The sequence below is a fragment of the Thalia democratica genome, chromosome 7, assembly GCF_965202585.1.
Source record: "Thalia democratica chromosome 7, ktThaDemo2.hap1.1, whole genome shotgun sequence".
NCBI classification, from domain to species: Eukaryota; Metazoa; Chordata; class Thaliacea; order Salpida; family Salpidae; genus Thalia; species Thalia democratica.
This window is the reverse complement of record NC_139171.1, coordinates 56,988,873-57,005,372: the sequence shown is the minus strand read 5'-3', so window position 1 is coordinate 57,005,372 and position 16,500 is coordinate 56,988,873. Positions and strand designations below refer to the sequence as shown.

The 16,500-nt window shown below is 26.6% G+C and overlaps 1 protein-coding gene across 1 annotated transcript; it reads left to right on the top strand.

Annotated features, from left to right (window-relative positions):
- The first annotated feature begins 1,469 nt into the window (after window positions 1-1,469).
- Window positions 1,470-8,184, top strand: LOC145840584 (uncharacterized). Its single transcript, XM_082947888.1, has 8 exons — window positions 1,470-1,563; window positions 1,979-2,170; window positions 2,456-3,354; window positions 4,048-4,171; window positions 4,511-4,591; window positions 5,867-5,979; window positions 6,335-6,566; window positions 7,352-8,184. The coding sequence occupies exons 1-8, from the start codon at window positions 1,518-1,520 to the stop codon at window positions 7,369-7,371; spliced, it is 1,707 nt and encodes a 568-aa protein (XP_082804014.1). The 5' UTR covers window positions 1,470-1,517; the 3' UTR covers window positions 7,372-8,184.
- Window positions 8,185-16,500: the final 8,316 nt, after the last annotated feature.

Below are 16,500 nucleotides of genomic sequence, written 5' to 3'. Positions count from 1 at the left end.
TTTGATATTTTTTTACATGATTAGATGTTAGTTTCATTTTTTAATGAAAATAATAATTTACTTTCAAAAATGATTGACAAAGTTAAGATTGAATTAAATTAGTTGAAGATGTTAAAGTGTTAGATTATTTTTAGTTAAAATTAGAATGTTTCAATATGTATATATATATATCTATATTAAATAATTAATAGACAATTGTGATTGGTTTAAATCACTAATAAACTTGAGGTTAAAACAAAAAACTTTAAAGCTCTGTACCAGTTGTTTATTTACTTTTAGTTATTTGATCTACAGCTAAAACTAAGGTGCATAATTCTTATATAAAAGTTCAACTTTGTATGTATTTTCATTCAGCAAATAAAACGTATTTACAATAAGTATAGTACAGTCAAAAACAGTTGTAAAACACATTTTAAAGCATTAAATTTGAACATTTTTATTCTTTTAAGATTCCAGTTTTTTTGTTTTTAATATTAAAACTTCTGTGTATTATAAATAAAATGTTACTTAAATCTCTTAATAACAATAACTGTTTTAGTTCTAAAGCACTTTTTGTAAATACAAAAGTTAGCATTGAACAATAAAAAGTAGAAAGTCCAAAAACTACGATACATGATAATTGCGTAACAAAGTAAATTTATAATTGTTCCTGATTGAGCAAGTTCAGCATTTCTTAAAAGTTATAAAAAAAATAAATCTTGTAATAATTTTTTTCGATAAGAACTTGCAATAATATAAAGTTCAAATAAGGAGTCTTTGAACTTTAAGCAGACTTTTAGTGGATTTATTTTTCTACAAATATCCTTTTTTCTTCGGCAAGCTTTTTTTGTGCTCTTCTGGAAGCATGGTGGTATAAATGTCATAAGGCTTAATAACTATGTTGACACTAGGATTAATAACTTCTCAAGAAAGTTGTAACCTATACAAGTAAAGCTCTTTTGAGAATTGAGGAAATGAAATGTTAAACTTCAAGAGACTATATACTTTAATAAATCGATATTTGTTAATACAGTTTAACTTGTTCTAAAAATTTTAAAACTGTTTTTAACTTTAAGAACGACTTGTATACTAAACATGTGATCATTATTGATTAATTAAAATAGGAAAATAAGCTATTTATTTTATTTAAAGATAACCTAACCTTGTATTGTTGGTTTGGCAAAAAAAAAACATGTTAGATTATTTAGATACACTTTAAATGAGTTTTGTTAGTTTGTGATAATATTATAATAGTTAAATTTCTGCAAGTCGACTTATTTTTAATATCATTCTAACACGAGTTTATTTATTATCGATTTGTTTTTTTCTTTAAATTCAACACAGAATTTTCAAGAGATATTTTGCTCGATAAAAAATGTATAGAGGTTGGTAATTTAGTTTGCATACATTTCTAGCATTAACAAAAGTATTTTCAAGAGTTTCACAAAACCGATATTTTTGATGATTTAGCTTACAACAAATAAACTTACAGATAGTAGTTGCTAATATTAATTTCAGAAAAAGTGTTTGAAGAAGTTATGCCAAAAGTAATTAACGAAACGTACGTAATGCAACAAAAAACACGTAAGTTACTGATTGAGTTTTTTTTTTATTTGTTTATTTTACTAAAATTTTATACAAGTTTTAATTTTATATTTCAGTTTTATAAAGACCTCGTCTTAGTTTTGTACCTTTTTTTTTTATAAAAAAATAAAATATTATTAGCTGTTTTGGTAGAGTTAGCTGCTAAATCTTTTACCTTGTATCTTTTAATTTTTAAATATTTATTTTTACTAAAAGTTTATTTAAGTATAATTTTTTTTGATGTTCTTAATTGAATTTATTATAACTTTTTAGTACCTTTTGACTTTTTATGATGCAATAAAAGTTTCATATACTGTTTTATTACATATAGTTTTGAATTTTGTCTTTAGAAGCTTTAGTATCATATTCATTTAATAATATTTTACTTTTTTGATTATTTTTCTTATTTTTTCAGAAAAAGATCAGACACCGAAAGACTGCGACCAGCTGATCGATGTGAGCATCAAGGAGAGCAAGAAGCGCAAGAAGCGCAAGATGAACAAGATCTGCTCCTACTGCTTCAAGAAGAAGAGGACGCTGATCGTCTTCATCGCCATCTTCCTTATCGTCGCGCTGGCGTGCACCTTTGTTTTGCTAAAAAATCGAGGTGGGTTTTGTTTAAAGTTTATGATAAGCATTTGAAACGTTTGTGTCTCTATGAATATTTGAAAATATCTCGTTTACATGTATGATACAAATGTTTCTTGGTTTCATTTAATTTCGTAGTTAAATTCGGAATTAAAAAGTTATATCTCTATAAATTTCTTACAACAATTGTTTTTTAAATCAACTTTATTTCATAAAAATTAAAACAGCTTTTAAGAATTTCGAAAAATACTAACACCAAATGCATCAAACACTTTTATTCTACGAAGTTCAACTGTTTTTACAGGTTTGTTCTACAACAACGCATCTAAAACTGACGACGAATTGGTTTCCACCAAAAACCTTGCAGTTCCGAAAAACACCTGCAGCCTCACGATCAGCAGCAAGTCGAAAGAGTTCCAAGTGAAGGAAATAATCTTGAAGAAGAAAACTTTTGATGATTTCTTTCAAACCGAAAAAGAAAAGTTCACCGGCAAAAAATGGATTTCTCTGAAGAACATCGTCAATCCTGATGAAAATAATAATGTAGTATTAAAAATATTATACAAAAAAGATTTCGTCACAAGAAACAATTACGTAACAATAAATCCTGATAATGACGTCGTAAATGACGATGACGTCACAGTAGCGTTCCACGAGTCGTGCAACCAGCTTCTACCGATCCTCGGTTACTTCAGCCGAAACACTACAACAGCTGATAACGTGGACTTGCTCAAGCGTGACAAGTGCGATTTCGAGCATGTCAATGCGAGGGTCAACTGCAACTGGCGGGAAATAGTTCCGAACGGGAAACTCCCCTCAGTTGATCACGAGAAGAGGCGGGAAAGTTCAAAGGAAGTCCCTGTAAACTGCGCCGCTTTCCAAGGCGTGCAAGAAAAGGAGAACGTTCAGAACCAGTTCTTCGCCAAAGTGGTCGGCAACCCTGACAGTGGGGAGAAGTTCACCACCGCCTACATGACGTCACCGACCTTTGACGTCACGGAACTGGACCACGTGACTTTCTCGATGCACTCGGCGATCCACTGCGACGGGTCGAGCTTGAGAGGTTACGTCATACCGGCCAGCAATGACGTGTTGGAGGAGGTGGAAAGCGCGGAGAGTTTTTTCGAGGTCGACCACGCCGTGTTCGGGTGGAAGATGGAGAAGTTCAATTTCGACGTTTCCACCCTCGCCGGTGAATACAGGGTCGGTTTGCAGCGTGTTTGTAAAGTGTTCGGTTTATTGAGTGAAAATGTTGAAGTTTTTGAAGCGCTTGCAACTTTTATTCTTGTTTTGAAGACGTTTTATGATACCAGTGTAACGTTAATAGTGAACATAGTTTATAAAAATTCGAAAACTTTTTTGCGATCTGCATGTTATTAAAAATGTTTAAACAGGCATATAGTACACTTACAAACACTAAATTTTTTTTTCATAATTTATTTAAAATGTCAATTATTAGATTCGAAATTTAGCAAAACTAGTTTTTCAAACTGTTAGATGAATAAAGAATATTGCGTAAAAGATTTGAAGCGCTTACAAACGTTTGTATGTTATAAAAAATCATATTTCAACAGTTTGAAAGTATAACTTTTTTTTTAAAATTAACTAAGTATAAAGAATTTTTCAATATTAAATAAAATAAGCTATAGTGTTAGATAAAACACAAAAAATAATTGTCTTATTCTACAATCCAAGTACAAGTTACTGCTTCGGACCACTAAATATTTAAGCATGTTTGTAATTCATTAACTTTTAATTTAGTTTGAACATTAAATTATCTTTTATTCAAATTAATCTTTTGTGTAATCTATATGTAACTGAAAATCTAAATAGAAGTGTACAATACATTTACAACTACTAAACAAATTCAAAATAAATGTAAACTTTAACGCTTAGGTTGTTTTGAAAGCAAGTGTGCTTAACAACCAAACGTGCAAAGGTGACACCAAGTATTGCGGAGTTGGACCGACAATCAACATCGACGAAATTGTCATCGATGGAGGACTCAAGTGCAACAATGGTACATTTATAAGTTTGTTTGAGTACTTAAGTCTAACAATTAAAAATAAATACAATTACATATTTTAAAGTTGTTTACGCAAGTCTAAAATCTACATGTATATAGTTCAGGATAGTTTGTGAAAAGCTTATAGTATTTTCAAAAAATAAATCAAAATGAACTATTTAGAATAAGAAAATTAACTTTTTTTTATTGATTAAAAATATGTTGATCTGTAGAGTACAACAACTTAATCTATTCAACATATTTTGAAAGTTAAGTATGTTATGTAAGCTTAAGTTTAATTCGTTTTAATAGAACTATTTGCTTCTTGTTTAAACTAAAGTGAAATACATTCAGGTTTTGCGAGAAGCGTCAAACATTCTTTTTCAAACGCAAACGAGAACGCTCCTGATAGGTGGGAGAAGACGAGCAACGAAGGTAAAAATTTATTATACTCGTGCTCCGTGGAGAGTGAAGTATTTATCTCGTGATTGAAATTGTTGTGTTCATTTTCTTAAAATTTGTTCGTTTTTTTTGAAAATATTTTTCAAGTGCTTCTTTATATTTAGCTAACAAGAATTAATCCAGTATTTTATTATTGAATTAAAAATAGGGACAAAAAAACTTAGGAAAGCTTGTCTGTAAAAATTTATTATCATGAAACTTCTACTATATATATATATATATATATATATATATATAGAATTAAGTTATTTAACTTAATAAATTAAATTTTTCACACTGAGCTCACCTTGAGGGCTTTATTATTAAAAAGGATTATTTAAAGATGCAAAACTCAAAGGACTCGAGTTTCGTGACTATTCACTCATCAGCTTCAAAACAAGTTTAAAATAAAGCACAAAACAAAATCACCAATGAAAGTTAATTTTTTTTTGCATAAATAGATTATGACGTAATTTTGAAACTATCAAAAACCATGCAAAACGGCTTGTGCAAAAATTAATTTACCAATCGACAATAAACTAGCAAAATTTCATATAACTTTAGTGAGTAACTATATATTAGGACAGATAATTGAAAGAGATAAAGATAAAATTAAGATGGAAATTGAAATTTAGGTTATTTTAAGATGAAATTAAAACTTGTTAAACTTTAAAAGCGACTTTTTTATATGTCTACAAGACGATACAAACTCGCTTCTTTTGTTTAGGCATCTCTTGTCTTTCAGTGCATATACAACGGCTGATGCTTCTTTGAGACACAGCCTACATATTGGGCTATTGCCGTCGGCTATAGGCTGTGCTCTTTTTATAACTTCCCAGAATATTTCGAAGTCAATGTCGCTGCGCTTTAAGCCACAAACATACTTCGAAAGTTCAGTGTCATTTTCATATATGCCGCCTTTGAAAGATTTTTTATGATTGGCATACCTGAATCTAAACTGAGTCGAGCACAAGCAGACATAGAACCTCGTCTCAACGCCAGAGTTAACTGTGGCCTTGTAGACGATGTTCTCTGAACGGCAATTACCCCTTTCAAATTATATTTACAGCTACCAGCGCAGCCACATTGACTCTGAATTCCTGAGTTTTGATTTAAAATTTTTTGGTTATGTGCCTTAATGATATTCTCTAAATTTTCCGTACAAATTTAGAGAATATCATTTTTCACGCTTCTTTTATGGACTGTATAAAACAGTTTATTTCCTAACAATAGAAGAAACTGAAATTAACAGGCTGTTTGTTTTTTCAGAAGAAAGTTGGCAACTAGAAGTTAGCACACGTTCACCTTCAGCCCTGAGCACTGGACTTTTGAAATCAACCAAAAATTGCTCGTGCAAAGTTACTTTCGAATTCACAAATAATGTAAGTATTTTATAACTATAAATAATGTTTTTTTTCTACAAAAAACACAACTTTTAAAAATTTAAATTATGCGCAGATAGTTCAATTTGTAGGAAAAAAATTGTTAGCTTTGCTGAATTAAAATATTTAAAACTAATATTTGCTTAACATTAAAATGTATTATAGAACATAGCAGTAATTTAACACACTAGAGTAATGCGGATAAAGCCTATTGGACAGTTATCACAATAACAACAACTTATAAATTCAAATACCAATGTATAACTCAATTTTTTTAATTTAATTGTCAAAACAATGTTTGAATGTAAAGTATTATTCAAAAAGAATTCAAAATAAAACAACCAACCAATCACAGAACCTGATTCGTGGCGTTGTGACGATCCGCTTGGAGCAGAAGTACGGCCGAACACCGAACGAGCGAATGTCGAACAAGAAGATATTGTGGAAAACGCGACGAAGCGGAACGGTAGAGGTCGAGCTGAATCTGGTCGATGACGGAGTTCCCTTCGTGCTCGAGTTCGCCAGTTCCGAGTACGGGGGATACCCGGAAAACGTGTCGTTGGAGAACATCGTGTTCGTCGGCTGTGGTGAGTTGAATTTTTTGAATGTTGAATATCTGTTGTTGGAAACAAGTTGTTTTACTTTTCTTATAAAGTATTAGACGTTTTGTGAGTCAGTTTGAAAGTTTAAACTTGACAAAATAAATTTTCTTGTTAGCCTTACTATACAATAAAAAATGTTATTCAAAATTTAAATATTTTTACAGTTTTATTGATTTAATTTGGTGTTTAGAATAAAAAAAATTTATATGACCTAAAGCAATTTTTTATTACGCATGTTTAAAGTATTTTTTACTTCATAAGGTTGTTACTCATTATTTAAAATTTTATTTTACTTTACCTAATCAATATGTCTTTACAAACTATAAACCTATGTTGAATTTTCTCTTTATTGAAAGTCTGTTTATTAAACTCAGTTTAAGGATTTTTTAAAGTACACTTTTAATGTCATGTGTGTTGAAAATCAGTAAACGAAAATTAGTTGTATAAATGATATTTATTGCTCGAAAAATTTAAATTTTGTTTGTTTTTTGTTAAAAACTTTAAGAGAATTAGTTTACTAATTAGCTTTACTATACATTAAAAGAAGTTATGACACATTAAATTTATTAACAGTTATAATGATCTAATTTACAGTATTTATAAGACACTTCTATTGACCTTAAGCTATTTATTATTTGTTTCAAAATATTTTCTGTCTTTAGTTGATTTTCATTCTGTATTTAAAAAGGTATTTTTCTTTAATAGTCTTCTAAAGAGTACCTTATTACAAAATATTAACCAATTTTTAAAGAAAAAATGATACTTTTCAGATTTCGTCGAGATAAAATGAAAAGTTAAGCATCGATGTGGAAAGAAAGTGCCAGTTGAAAAAACGTGCTTTTAACTTTTTTTGCTGGTTTAAGCGCAAATTCACTAATTTAAGAAGTTTTAAGCTTAAAAATGAGTGTTTCAAACAGCTATGTAAAGTGTTGTGCAAATGGTTGTATTCACAGACTGAGCAGTCTTAAGCTTTGATTTATGTGATTTGCTTTTTCTAATGAATTCAAAACTTACAAAAAACAATAGTACTATCATTTTGTTTGAAAATTTTGTTTTGTAAATGCTATAAAAGTTTATTTTTAAAAGTTAAAGTTCTTAGCTTTTGTATTTTCTTTTTAATTTTCAAAAGGTTTGCTGTCTTATTTTTCTTTTTTTTTTTTGTTTAGTGAATTCTAGTTGTTTAGTTTTAAACTTTGTATTAACCAATTACATGGTTCAGCTAAAAAATAAGTTTACGAGTTAAAACTTAACTTCTTTTATAGAAATAAATAAAATTTTTCAGTTATACTGACAAACATTATTTTATTTTACCTCTGTAGCGCTATTGTATTTTTTGCCTTTTCACGTTTTAGTAATTTATATGCAAAACAGCATAAACACTGTGTAAAAAATAAAAATAAAATACTAGTGTGGTATGAAAATGCGTTTAAATGGTTATAAACTTATAATGTTTTTGTTGGACTGGCTTTAAAAAGATTTAGTAAAATTTACTGCAGTAAATTTAAATTCATTGTATCTTTCTAAACAATTAATGTTAAGTATTAATACTAAATGATGCAGTTCAATGGTCGTTTTATTTTGCATTGTTCTTTATTTTGCAATCTTTCACTTAATGTTTAATGCTATAAAGCATTATTTTGCCTATAATAAATGGTGACTTTTTAATATTTCGTTAATTTGTTGTAATGCTAATTGAATATTACTTAAGGGTTTTTTAAACACTTAAGGCTAAATGAAATATGACATCAAACATCCCGCTAATATACATATCACATCAACTAAATATTTAAAGGTAAGTTTGTATACCTAAAATTTTTTGTTTTACGATAAATCATTTTATTAAAATCACATACAAGCTATGCTTTTTAATTTTCCAAAAAGCAAAAAATTACAGACAAAATTTGCATGTTTAGAGTGATGATGACGTCATAATACATCAAAAGCATGTATATATGTTAAATTATATGTTATTCCATCACCACCAACCTCTGCCCATTAAAATCAGACATTTAAATGTCAAAATACTTTCTGACGACCAAAACGCCATTTTTGTTTACTCATAAACGAATGTCAACAAGTCCGCTATTGCAAGCAGCATTTGTTATGGCAAGTATCTTGGTGAAAAGCATAAATTTGTTATTTTCAAGAGTGAAAAAAGAGTAAAAATAGGCAGAGCAACTGCACTGACTTACATTTAAAATTTAGCTTCTGGTCAAAAATGATGTAAAAGTTTGATTTATCAATTTATAAATTCTGCGAAACTGTTTGATCTTTAAAAAACTTAACAGCTACTCAAAAAAAAAAACTAAACTTGTAGTGTTCCATTAAAGCTCTACTAACCTTGAAATTTAAAGTATTTACTGAAAGTTTAAAAGTTTAGAGTTTTTGTTTTTAATTTTATTTAATAAACAGATAGTAAGTGCGGTTGCAAGACTGTTGAAATTTTGACAGTTCTGAAAAAGTAATGCATTATTTCGAAAATATATAAATATTTAACACTTCTAAAACTTCTTTAAAAATATTTAGAAATTTGCAAAAAATAGAAAAAGGTTTGTAGATATTAACAACACTAAAACATGTATTTTAAACTTTTTTCCAGTATACATTACTTTTTGAGATATGGTCTTTTGAACAATTTTTTTTTTAATTTGAATTGTTATGCAACCAAACAGAGCATGCTACTGTAACTTGTGTTTCATTTTCTATGTTTTGCAGTTGATTACGTAGATAAAAAATATTAGTACTAACTATATTTTCTATAATACCTGTAGTATTTTTTATGAACAACTGAAAACTTAATAATATTTAAAGTGTTTACAACAAACTTTTGCAACTACTAAGTTTTACCGCAGAACAAATCATCAAATTTGAACTCGTGTTAAAAAATAATTCTGTTTAAACAAAATGTTTTTGTTGTTTAATGCAAGTTGTACCAAAAAAGTCTCTTTTTGCTTACTTTAGGAGCAGTTTTAACCATTGGTTTAATAACAAGACTTCAAAGGACAGCTTGAAATTTTGATTTTTGTAGTAACAGTACCCATATATCTGCTACCTGTACAAGTTTAAAGATTTTAAAAATGGGCGAAACATATTTTTCTGTAACGAAACGTGTTCGCACTTTTAAAGTTTGCATGGAACTTTTTTTACATGTTATTTTGTACTTGAAATAAAAACGTTACATGAAGAATACGATTGAGCGACTCGTTTTCGATAATGTTTCTTGTTCTGATACGAAACAATATACCTTTTTAACTTATGATATTAAATTGTTTTGTCTTTTAACTTAAGTCATTACAAAATACGATTATTAAAAAGTAAAGAATTAAATATCAACATATGTATGGAGATTTTATTCTTTGTTTATAAACTTCCGCTACTTTTATATTTATTGTGAAACTCTATTACGTATAGAAAACAACAACATCCATCAAAATCATCACTTGTTTTTCTTCAGTTTATAATTTAATATAAAACAATTAAAACTTTAACTGCTTATAGTAGTAAAATAAGCTTGTAGAAACTAAATTGTGCCTTAAAGAAAGGTTATTTCCCAATCTAAAGACTAAAAAAAAGTTTTGTGACAATTGCTCTACAAAATGTTTTTTAACAAAAACCACATTTTTGACATATATAATAAGCACCAACTTTAAACTTTGCTGAAATTTACTTAAAATAAAGTTCTACCATCACGAGATAAGTATAATTTTCAATAAAAATACCATTCAAAATAAATAAAATAAATGTAAACTATGATTGCGGTTAAACTGGATCAAATTCATCCTACAAATGTAAATCGATACGAGATTTTTAATAAGAATCGAAATACATTGATACTACAAAAAGAGGTTGTTGTTCTCTACAAAAATGTAAAATGCATGCTGTTTATTACTTTTTTGTAAATAGTTATGTTAACTTGTTTTTATTTTAAATTTACATCTACTATTTTAGTTTACATAATCAAAATATTTCTTACACTTTTGTTCGTTTTGTTACTGTTTTATTCAATTACCTAGTTCTGATAAAGCGAACTTTTCCAGTTATAAAACTGCTTTATTAATAGTACAAGGTTGTTTTGTTTTACCAAAACCATGTAATTAGACAAAAGAATTTAAATAAATAAAATATTAAAAATAGTTTTACAATATGTGTGCTTTTTAAACAAGCTTTTTACGGCTAGTAAGTTGGGCAAAGCTTTGCTTAAAAATTAAACAAAAGTTCGCAAAGTTAATCAAAAAACACTGTGTTCGATTGGATTTACCAAACAAACAAGTTTCAAATACTTTTTAAGATTAAAAGTATATCATATTAATTTGTCTTGTCTTTTAACTCAAGTCATTGCAAAACTAATATAATCTTGCTAAATATTTAGCTGGCACAATTTCTAAATATTTTTTGAGAAGTTGTAAATTTGACGTAAAATTACAAATTAAATTTAATTTAAAAGTGTCTAAATCTAAAAAGTGTACGATTTTTTTAGAATTAAAATTTGTTTAAGAGTTTTACTCGTTTTTAGTTTATTTTAAAAACCCCTGCTTGTTTTATATTTCTTTAAAAATGTTTCATTTTACAGCGAAAAATTTGTAGTTTTTTAAAAATCGTGTCTCACTTTTCTATAAGCACTCGAACTTATTTTAGTTTTGATATGTCACAATCGCGCACTTTGAATTAATAAAACATATCAAAATTATACTATTTTCAAAGTAAACTTTAAGTTAAACAAAAATTTGAAAATTGATCTGATTTAAAAAAAAGGAGTTTTTCTGGTTTAATTTGTAGTATAAAGAGTCAATTCATTTTACTTATATTAATTTAAGGTTGCAATATTTATCGTTTTTTTAAATTTGAAATTAACTTTAAGTTTAATTTAAGTTTTACCAAATCTAACTAATTACAACTTTGTTAGCAGTGATATTTTTAGCTTGTATTATACATTACTATTTAACTCAGTTTATTTCAACTAAAATAAAATAATATCGTTTTATTATTAAGTAGAAAAAATCAAACTGGCTTTCTTTAGAGTTTAAAAAAAATCGGAATGATAAAATTTTTGTACGTCCTTGAACGTATTTGAGTTTAAAGTTGAGTGTTATCAAAAAATAAAAACTTTTAAATTACGTATTTAATAATAATATTGCCTCATAAATATTATATATTTCTTAAAACCAAACGCACTAACATGTAGTTGAAAGTTCAAAAAACAAATTATACTTTTAGAATTTATTGTAAAAAACTTAAAAGTTAAAAACTACGCGATTTTAATATATATTAATTTTTCACCAAAAATTTACGTGAACTTGATTTATTAGACTTAAACTTAAAAAAACATTTTCTTTTTAAACTATATGATGTATGTATAAACATACATAAATAGATCAATAATTTATGTTGTTAATAAAATAATAAAAAACCATACTTTCTTTGTATTCTAAATCTAGCTTGACCTTTTTAAAACCTTGAATAGCAATACTATCTTTATAGAGTATGTGAAATTATTTACATCTTGTTAAAGCTCAACAAGAAAACAACTTTGTTTAAATATATTTTTATTTATAAGGAAATTATCTTATGCTAATAATGTAAGTTAAAGAACTATTAAGTAACATCTTGACTATGAAAATTTATTTTAAAACAAAACGAACTTAAAACTACGCAGTTAAATAAAGTTTATATTCAAGTATTTGATGTGAATTTATTAAAATTTATTCAGTATAAAGTATAAGCTTAAGTAAAGAAAATTTTTACAAGTTTATTTTTTATTAATGAATTTTCAAACTAAACGTCTTTAAATACACTACTTATGGTTATTATAAAATACTAATTCTAGAAAATTAAGTCACAACTAAATTTCTTCAAATTTTAGCGTTATTTATTTTTAACTTTTAGCAGCACTAAGAATTTCATTCAATTTTAGTATCTTTTCATTACTTGTCATAACAAGCCAAGCTGAAGATAACAGTCATGTTAGCACAATACCAAGTGACAAACAGTTATTTTTCAAATAAATGAACTTTTCACGACTTAAAAAATCTCAGTTAAAGTTTACAAAGTGTGACTTTTGTTCCAGAAAGTTTTTCAAACAAAAGTAAAATTTTTGACTAGACAAACACATTCACTTTAAACAAAAAACAAGTTTATTTTCGAGAGTTCAGTAGAGTTTTTAAATAAATCATCAAGAAAAGTTGTTACATAAATGAAACAAATGTCAAATATGATAAATGATAAAAAACAGTACAAATACTTTGTGAAATTAATAATTTGATACAAAGCATTTTAGTATACGATTACCTAATTATATTGATGCGTGTGTGAAAAGGTTTTATCTAAATAATATAACATTTGCATTAGATATATAGCATTGTATGATACCTGATGTTTATTACTGACTTTTTTGGGGTTTTCGTGTAATAAAACAATACAGTTTTTATGTTGCTGCTTATATAAGGTTGTTAAAAATTACTTAACATCGTACTAGATTGTATAATTATATATACAGGGCTAAATTGTATAACATATAATTTTTACTTTCTTGCTTGGTTGTTTAAAGCATTTTATAACATTTAATTGATTTAACACTCACTTATAAGGTAAAAACTAAGTACGTATTTTTTTAGTACTTTAAGTTTGATCTTTGTATAACAAACCATATCTTAATATCAATGATTTAGCATGCAAATTTATGGTTTACTATGTATAAAATCTCAAACTTGTGTTTGTATATTATTTTTGTGATAACTAAAACTTATAACATTTGTTTGACATCAACAAAAATTAAAAAAGTGTTTTGCATATTCTGCGTTACATAACAATATCGATAGATTTAAAGCTTTAGCATTGTGAGACCTTTTAAGTCCTCTTATATTCAGCTTATGATTTAATTTTAATTTTTTCAGTTAAACAAGTATACTTAACAGAAAGTCACTTTGACGGAATCGAGCAGGCGTCTTTAAAGCTTTAAAATAATCAGAAAAAATTAAGTTTGAATATCAATTGATTTCTTTGAGCATTACACCTATTCATAACACTTTTCCAAGCTAAGAAGAACTCAATGCTTTAGCTTTATTTTTAATTTTATCCAGTTTTTAAAAGTGCTTTTGAAAAAAGCCTAAAAATATTTTAAGACTAAAACAACGTTGACTGAATATTTGTTTAAAAATGTACAATTGCACCATAGCTTACTCAAAATTTTCGTATTAAAAACTGAACATTTATCATTTTTAGAATAAACTAGCGATAAGCAAAAAATAAATAAATTATTTACGCATTTTAAAGAATACTAAACTCTCTATACGATTATAATGTATCATCATTACGATGGAAAACGATTAAACAACAGTCGACGTCAAACTACATTAAAAATTAAAAGTTTTTAAATATCTTATCGCTATAGACGGACTGTACTGTGTTTTTAATAGCTTATGTTTCATTAGGCTAACGCTTTGCAGAATAACTTTATTAGCATATACGTTGAAAATATTTGTAGTTTTTTATCATTTTTGTTTAGCCTAATATTGTAAGATAGTTTTTTCACAAAAACAGGTTTTTATTTTTATGTTTTACAAGTGCTGTTATAAAACAAATTAATTGAATTTGACAGTTTTTAAGTACTTAAGTGTTAGCATTTACAAAACACTATTTTATAATTGTTTTTTGAAAATTAGTTTGTTTTCAAACAAATTTATGTAGATAATTGTTAAGTTATCATTAAAAAAGCATCAACAAATTGATATAATTAAAAATAGTTGAAAAATTTTTTCACACAGTTTTTTAAATATTTCAAATAAAAACGTAGAAGAAAGTTAGAAATAAAACAGTAAAACACTGTGTTTTTTACATTTGACAACTTAAACTAAACTTCTTATTTGTTAATAAAATTCTTCGATATTTTTGTAGTGTTTATTATATTTAAAAAAAACTTTACAGTTTCAGTTACATGCTAACTTTTTTCGTCGCTTTTTTTTTCAACAGCTAAATTTTCATCGGTTGTTGAAATCTAAAGTGTAGTTACATAACAAATACCCGTTAATATTAAAAAAAAAAGATTTTTATAAACACCAACAGTAGTTACTACTTGTGAGGTAATTCTTGCGTTATTGATATTTAAAAGTTCGTTGAAACAATTGACCAAAGCATTTACATATTTTCAAGTAACCTTGCCAAAATCACGTGCAATAAAAACGAAAACATAATTGATAAACTGAAATTGATCGAAAGCCAAATTTATTGAAGCTGGATACTATGCACAATTTCGGTTGCGTGAGTAGAAAAATACATTAATCTTCAAAATGAAATGTAAGTTTATAATAAATATGTGAAAAAACACATTTAAAGATTATAAATCATTGTCATACAGCTTTGTTTTATTTTGAAGCACTCTGTGTCATAACACAAACAAGATTTAGTCTTCAGTAGAGAACTAAAAGTTTTTTTTTTATCTGAGTATTAGTATTACTTGTATTTTTAAAAATAAATATTCTGATGTAAAGTAAATAATAAATACACACTTTTCGAACTGTTTTTAGTTTGAATTCGTAATTATGAGCTAGAGTTTACTTTGAAAATTTAGTTTAAGACAGTTTTAAAAAGTTAGTTTTGTTTTTAAAGTATTAATTTAATTTTTATCTGTTAATGATTCCGTCTAGCATGCGTATTTGATCTCAACAAATTTATTTGTTGTTTAATTAATAGATAAAATGTTTTAAAGCGTTAACAAATTTAATTATGTCTCTTAAAGTTTCTTTTATGCTCCAAAAGTCTATTTCAAACCCAGTTGGTACAGAAAAAGTAAGTTATTTTGTAAAGATTTTAAGCTAATTAATTGTGAAAAAATGTTAAAATATTTGTTAAGCAAATTTGTTTTCAAATTTGTTAGTTGCTCGAAGCTTTCAAGTTATTATTTTCTTGTTTCAAATTAAGTGTAAATACTTTTATTTTTTTATCTCTAGCTTTTTTTTACTTATTACTAATAGTACTATTTGGTTTATAAAACAATATTTACATATTTGAATGTTTTTTTTTTCTAATTTATGTTTTGAGTTAGGATAAGTCCTTTAATTTACGATGTTTTAACATACAAACATATCATTTTAAATTATAAATGCCATGGCTTATCAAATATGTATATTAGTCATGATACAACGGTTATAGTAAGTATTTGAAAGAGATTTGTACGTTTTTTTTATACAGTATTTTTTCTTAACTTAAACATATTGCTCAATATAGTGGAATGTAAAGATCTTATATAAATGATTATAAAAGTGCAAATATATTTATTATACTTGTAAACGTCGTTATTTTTTTTACCAACGAAATCTGGTAATAAATAAAAAACTTAATTTGCACTTGTTGTACTATTTATATAATTTTTTCTATAAAGTTTAATGCTTAATAAAGGTTGAATTAAATAAACCTTCTATTAGGCTACTACAATGTATAATATTTACACTACTCTGCAAAGGAAGTTTAAATTTAGCAGCCAAAAAAGATCGTGACAAATTTGTATGGCTCCAAAGTCCAATTTTGAAACTAAACTTCTTCAATAATGCTTGAGTTCTTTTAGTCCTAAAAGTCAGTTCATTCAAAAAAACTAACAGTCATAAATTTCGTGACTAACTGTATCGTATTTGATTGAGGTGTCTATTCAAACTTGATTTTAACTTCCTTCGCTTATATTATTTTAAAATTTCAAAAAGTCAACACCTCCTGTACTTTTTTTAGTTGACAGTCAAAAAACTCGTGACATGCTTGGTATAATGTTAAAAAGTGATTTTAAAAGAAAACTTCAAGAAGTAAAAAAAGTTTTGATGGGTTTGGCAACCGGTAAAGCATCAAATGAAGTTCGTATGCAAACGTTAAAGATTTCCTGTTTTGCTTAAGAAAATGTGAATATTATTTTTGAATATTATTTTTTAAAAGTTAATTT